Source organism: Garra rufa, chromosome 1 (genome assembly GCF_049309525.1).
Source record: "Garra rufa chromosome 1, GarRuf1.0, whole genome shotgun sequence".
Taxonomy (NCBI): Eukaryota; Metazoa; Chordata; class Actinopteri; order Cypriniformes; family Cyprinidae; genus Garra; species Garra rufa.
Genome location: NC_133361.1, coordinates 46,969,913 through 46,976,910, shown reverse-complemented (window position 1 = coordinate 46,976,910; position 6,998 = coordinate 46,969,913). Strand labels below are relative to the sequence as shown.

Below are 6,998 nucleotides of genomic sequence, written 5' to 3'. Positions count from 1 at the left end.
AATGACCCTGTTCAAAAGTTTACATACACTTGATTCCTAATACTGTGTTGTTACCTGAATGATCCACAGCTGTGTTTTTGTTTGTTTGTTTTTAGTTTTAGCTGTTCATAGTGAAAGTCTGTTGTTTTTCCTGAACAGTTAAACTACCTGCTGTTCTTCAGATAAATCCTTCAGGTCCCACAAATCTTTGGTGTTCCAGCATTTTTGTGTATTTGAACCCTTTCCAACAATGACTGTATGATTTTGAGACTCATCTTTTTACACTGAAGGCAACTGAGGCACTCGTATGCAACTATTACAGAAGGAAAAACAATGCATTAAGAGCCAGGGAGTCAACATTTTTAACAGAATGGAGGTGTGCATTATTTTTCTTATTTTGCCTATATATCATGTTTTTAATTTAGTACTGCCCTTCAGAAGTTACAGAAGTTAAAAATAAGTTAAATGTTCACCACTTTAACACATGGTTTTTCCTTCTGAAGCATCAGTGAGCGTTTGAACCTTCTGTAATAATTGCAGAATTTGTGGGACCTGAAGGATTTTTCAGCTGGCAGTATAGCTGTTCAGGAAAAACAAGGGTCTCATGAACAACTATTACTAAACAAAAAACAGCTGTGGATCATTCAGGTAACAACACAGTAGTATGAATCAAGTGTATGTGAACGGGGTCATTTTTATAATTACTACAAAAAATAACATGCAATTTGTTTGATCCCTCTTATTTTGGTAAAATAATTAACATTTTGCAGATTCCAAAAAGGGAATGTAAACTTTTGACCTCAAATGTACATACATTCAGCCCATGCATGTGCTAATGTTTGAGTAGCTAAAATGGCAAAGTCATCAGAGCTTTTACAAAAGCTATAGAGAAGAAATAGTTTTATTATATTAGAAAGTCTAAGGCTACATGAAGATTTCCAAAACATTAAGGCCCAGTTTCACAGACAGGGCTTAGACTAAGCCAGGGTTAGGCCATAGTTCAATTAGGACATTTAAGTAATTTTTATAAACATGCTTAGAAAAAAACATTACTGGTGTGCATCTTGAGACAAAACAAAGGCACTGATATATTTTAAGATCAATCAGTGCAATTTTATTTCAGTTGAAACAGCTCAGACTTACATTTTAGTCTAGGACTAGGCTTAAGCCTTGTCTGTGAAACCGGGGGTATAACTTTTAGAGACACAGCCTTATTCCTTAGTTTAGACTGAAGCTGATGATCAATTAAGTATATTCCTTACCAGTACGCACAGCTCCTGCTTCTGATTTGCAATGGTTTTACTGGTTATAATGGGACTTATTGGTTTTATAGAAACTGTAATGGACCCTGTGGGTTTCTACCGGTAATTGGTTGCGTTCTATTGGTGGTTTGTTAAAACCACTAAATCCTAATGGAATATGTTCCAAAACACACCACTGAAAACCATCTTTTAATGAAAAGTTGGTGTTTTGTAATGGTATTTGTAGTGGAAACCATTCAAATTTTTGTGATGTTTTCTATTGGTTTTTTTTCTCAGCAGGGTACAAAATTGGACCAACATGACAACCATAGTGTCAACCAAAAGAATGGAGTAACCAAAGTTATCTTTATTTAAAACTGTGGTAACTTAGTATTATTTATTATAGCCATTAAAAAAATAAACAGAAATATTCTGAAAGCTGCTTATGCTGTTTGAAAAACATTAATTTAATACAGATTTACACTAGTAACAATTACTTTAGATTATGGTTAAATGTTTTACATTAATGGACTATTTAGTTGTGAAAAATTATTAAAGATAAGATAGAAGAGCACTGAACCTGTGAGAAATCTGGGTTTACTACACAGGAATAGAAAGACAAGGAAACTAAAGTGGGAAAGATGAATTGAATAAACTACCAATAAAATAACAATATAAAAATATTGCTTACCTACAAAGAAAAAATGCCAAATGCAGTATAGGAGACAAAGTAATATCTAGATTCTAAAACATCTATGACATGATTATATTATAATTACGGCATAATTATCAGTGTTAGTAACAAAATCAAGGTAGTAGTACCTGCAGATTAAACAATATTTGCTAAATAACAAGGCTGTAAAATATTTCGAAGATGAAGCAAAATTGAGCATACCTATGCATATATTGCACACATGCATATGATAACTTCATAATGGCTGCATAAGCATTTTCCTCAGATACAGAAAATTACTGATGTCAAATTAAACTGAATCTAGTTTATTCAAATGTTTGTTGTTACATACGACAAAGTTCCTCATTTTACAGTCATAAGATACATACTCTCAAATTACATGATTTTCTTCTGACAATTTTGCAGTTCAAGTAAATTTTGCCTTGCGGTCTACCACTCTGATTCATATCCTAATGCACTCCTTTAGATTTAACTTGTCTTCTCCTTGATTCCCACAGTCAGCAAAAACCGGCTATTTTGAAACTGTTAAGCGTAATCCTGGAAATAAAACAAAAATGAATAAAACAAGCAACGAAAGTCACTTCTTCCTATAGTGAATATACATTTTTATAGTTACACACTGCCTAAAAATATCTGATTGGCTAGATACTGCTCTCTGTGGAGTTTTAATAGTATTAAAACATCAGTCTAGAAGTATGGTAAGCCATGGATCTTCCTCGAAAGGGCAAATGTTCATTCTCATGATGTTTCGTGGCTTCCTGGCGACATCTGTGCACACACACTGGCTGTAAAAGGTCATAGAAATGTTGGTCAAACAGCATACCGGCCTTCTATGTCTTCTGTAACATGGAAGCATCTAATATACTTGATAAAACAATAAATAGCCCATTATATGTAAGGAAAATCGAATTTCATCTTTCCATCACAATAACAGGTTTTTTCTCTAGGTGTGCCTGCTCCGATCTGGCAACACTGACAACCTGGTCACTCGGCGGGCAGCTGTTGATCTTCCAGAGCGTGCGATGTTGACTCTTCAGTGAAATTTCGGCACGTGCGTTCATGTCTCCTCATGTTCCCGCTCTGGCTGAAGGTCTTTGAACACCAGTTGCAGCGGTAAGGCCGTTCTCCAGTGTGCGTGCGCATATGCATCCGAAGGTAGTCAAACTTAGAGAAGTTTCTGCCACACCAGTGACAGATGAAGGATCTTTCATGCAATTTGTTGTGCAGCTGCAGCTTTGCCAAGTCCTTTAACTGCCTTCCACATTTGTTACACTTATACGGCCCTTCATGCTCGTGACCTTTTACGGATACTCTTCTAGGTTTGGTGTATCGTGTGCAACGGAGATCCTTACGCTGCGGTCTCCTCAACAAGGATGAAGCGTCGCTGGCTGTTCTCATCTGGTGAGTGGGCTCCGAGTCTTGAAATGGACCGGGACGGGCAGGGGTGGTAGTAACTGAAGATGTTATAGTGATGATGGTGTCCTCGGGCTCAGTCTTGATCCTCGGTGTTGCCACAGTGGGCACGTTCCTGTTCCACGTCTCACTCGCACTTGAGCTGTCGAACTGAGAGAGAAGCCGTTGTTCGCCTCCAGATGGGGCATCTTTTAGATGCGCTAGCTCTCTATCCTCTGCCTCTGTCTTACAGATCGAAACGACATCTAATATGCGTGGCTTCGGTTCACTAGTTGAATCTTGACTCTGGCCATTGTCCTCCATTTGCTCATCTTCTGGGTCTTCTGATTCACCTGGGGTCCTATATCCACCTGCTGGTAATTCTGTGGGTGGGACTTCATCAGGAGGGACATAGTGGACTCCTGTATTTTAAAAAGCATTCAGTTAGTTATTATCATTATTAGTAGCAGTATAGGTCATTTTAAAGAGATAGTTCACCCAAAAACTAAATTCTGTCATTAATTGCTCAGCCTCATGTCGTTCCAAACCTGTAAGTCCTTTGTTCATCTTCAAAACAAATATTAAGATATTTTTGATGAAATCCGAGAGCTGTTTGACCCTGCATAGACAGCAACACAACTGACACGTTCAATGCCCAGAAAGGTAGTAAGGACATCATTAAAACAGTCCATGTTGAGTTGTCCGCCATCGTTTACGATTTGCATTGTGGTACATGGTGGTGGACTGCCCCAAAGAGAGGAAATCATTGAATAAAGTTGCTATTTTTGTTTTCTTCGCGCACAAAAGGTATTCTCGTAGCTTCATAAAAATAAGGTTGAACCACTGATGTCACATGGACCCTTTTAAAGATGTCTTTATAACATTTCTGGGCCGTTTGGATTTGTCAGTTGCGTTGCAGTCTATGCAGGGTCAGAAAGCTCTCGGATTTCATCAAAAATATCTTCATTTGTGCTCTGAAGATGAACAAAGGTCTTACAGGTTTGGAACGACATGAGGGTGAGTAATTAATGACAGAATTTTCATTTTTGGGTGAACTATTGCTTTAAGCAACGTAAGGATGTACAGTGTGACTTTATTTGTGCGTGCGACAAAGCATTTGTAATGGCTGAATGTTTATCTCACTGAAACCTGTTTGGCATAGACTGTTTGGTGTCAATGAGTTAAGTGTGCTATTGTGGAATTACATTTCACATTACATGCATTACTCACAGCAGTCACTTAAACGACGCATTGTTCCTTTCATCAAGACAACAATCACTTTTGTGTCATCCCATTTTCATTATTTGCATGACAAAACAATTTAACACATTTAAGGTCAAAACTTTTCTTTATTGTTTTCAATTTTTATGAATGCGCATCTATTAATTTCACTAAAATATTAGTATTTTTTTCAAACTGACCAAAAATATAGTTTAGTAGTCTCAAATTGCATTTGGTTATTATAGTTAAAAATTCCCTTGATTAGGTCAGATATCAAAGTCAAAGATATGAAAAAAAAAAGTTTGTGGGCCTTAAGTTTTAACATTTTTAAGTCTCTTATGTTCACTAAGGCTACCGTTATTTGATAAAAAATACAGTAAAAACAGTTATTTTAAGTATTACTCAGATTTAAAATAAGAGTATTTTAATAGATTTTAAAATGTAATTTATTCCTGTGATTTCAGTCTTCAGTGTCACGTTCTTTCAGAAATCATTCTAATAAACTGATTTGGTGCTTAAGTAATATTCCTTATTAGCATCAATGGTATGCTTGCTTAATATTTTTGTAGAAACCATGCTTTATTTGATGAATAAAGTTTAATAACATTTTGTTTTAAATAGAAATCTTCTGTAACCTAAATGTCTACTGTCACCTTTGTTCAACTTAATGCAAAGTATGATTTTAAAAAAACTTAATCGAAATTAAAATACAACAATATCTTCATTGCATATTACTGAAATCCTAAATATAAGGTTCTCAAAAGACTGCAAAAGTAAATCCTTACTTGCTTAAACAAAACCACGTCAAACTGACAAATACACATAAATACTTTAAGTAAAAACGACAAATTGACAATTGTTGTGGATTGGTCAAGTTTTCATAACACCTCTTCTATCTTTCCTTTGCATGTGGCCCAGCGGCTGTCCTCTCTCCTCCTCTCTTTCTGAATGTAAAAGTGTACTTTTTTACAGTGAATCGAATATCCATTGAACAATCTATATTAAAATTACGATATTATTGTATGATTGTAACTGCTGGATGCGAGAGAAAAGGACAAGAGCAGTGATGTGAAACTGAAACTTTGTGGAAAAAATGCCATTTACGTTTCTGTGGCATTCAGTTCTACTATCAAACAGGAGTTTACCAAAAATCCAATCAACCTTTAACTTACCAAAATAGACCAAACAGTCTCTGTGTGCGTTTAAGTGTGAATTTACCGTTTAACTGTGCCTGATTCCTGTTCAGCACATCCCTGAGCTGTTGTTTCAGCCTCGCGTTTTCTGATCGTGTTTGGGCTGCTTCCTTTTGATAGTCCTTCACCGTCGCTTCCACCTCCACCCAAATATCACGAATGACAATTGACATCCGCTTCATCAGGTTAGAATGTAACTTATCTAGTCTTGACATTTTAGCGAAGTATAAAACGAAAACAAATCCGACGAAACACGCGAATAAAAGCAACTCACTACACTTGCTTGTTCTCCTCTTGTTTTAATGGCGATTCGCAGACTCTGGATGCTTGTTACTGCCACCTACTGTACTGTATGAGCGTGTGCGCGCAGACCTATCACATCAAATATACAAAAGTTCAGCAATACCAGGCTAATCTATTATTATTGTTTTATTTTAATATTATTTTGTACTGGAAATCTATGAGTGAATATTATTAATGTAATTATTTACTTTATTGTTTTGAAATATTTTTCGGTTCAGTGGCTGGCAGTGACGACAATTTGATTCAGATGACTGGACATCATGAGGTCGTGAGACATTTAGTTAGTTAACCATGTACTATTTCCACAGCCGACTGACATTACTGGGTGAGTTTGTGTTTATAACGTTAGATTTAGCCAATATGTGACCCTGGACCTTAAAACCAGTCTTAAGTAACACGGGTATATTTGTAGCAATGGCTAAAATACATTGTATGGGTCAAAATTATTGATTTTATGCCAAAGATCATTAGGATATTAAGTAAATATAATGTTCCAGTAAATATTTTCTACCGTAAATATATCAAAACTTAATTTTTGATTAGCTAAAAACTTCATTTGGACAACTTTAAAGGCGATTTTCTTAATATTGACATTTTTTTGCATCCTCAGATTCCAGATTTATAAATAGTTGTATCTCGGCCCAAATATTGTCATATCCCAACAAACCATACAAAAATGGAAAGCTTATTTTCACAGTACCAAAAGATTTTTTATTTGTGCTTTACTCATTGATGTTTAAAACTAGACAATACCTGTGAACAACAAGTAACGATATTCTGATCAATTATTTAGCAGCTTTTCACGTTGTACACAAGAGAGTCAAATCCCTCAAGTCTAATTCGGTCAATTATTACGACACTAGTCCACAATCTTAAATCAGAAACCGGAATAACAACAATCTTTTACAATAGCCCTTTGAATAAAAAAGCTTTAATGTATGTATTTACTGTATAATGTTTGTATTTCCTTTACAC

The 6,998-nt window shown here is 35.7% G+C and overlaps 1 protein-coding gene across 1 annotated transcript; it reads right to left on the bottom strand.

Annotated features, from left to right (window-relative positions):
* Positions 1-2,203: 2,203 nt before the first annotated feature.
* On the bottom strand, positions 2,204-6,003 carry LOC141321117 (uncharacterized). The gene is made up of 2 exons (XM_073833354.1): positions 5,746-6,003; positions 2,204-3,728 (listed from the first exon to the last, which is right to left on the bottom strand). Exons 1-2 carry the CDS (start codon positions 5,933-5,935, stop codon positions 2,899-2,901), a joined length of 1,020 nt encoding a protein of 339 aa, XP_073689455.1. The 5' UTR covers positions 5,936-6,003; the 3' UTR covers positions 2,204-2,898.
* Positions 6,004-6,998: the final 995 nt, after the last annotated feature.

Bases quoted from the DNA above. Each gene is read 5' to 3' on its own strand.
- LOC141321117 (XM_073833354.1), bottom strand. From the start codon at position 5,935: ATGTCAAGACTAGATAAGTTACATTCTAACCTGATGAAGCGGATGTCA. The intron at 3,729-5,745 runs GTAAATTCACAC...TTTAAAATACAG, and splicing joins GAATCAGGCACAGTTAAACG to GAGTCCACTATGTCCCTCCT.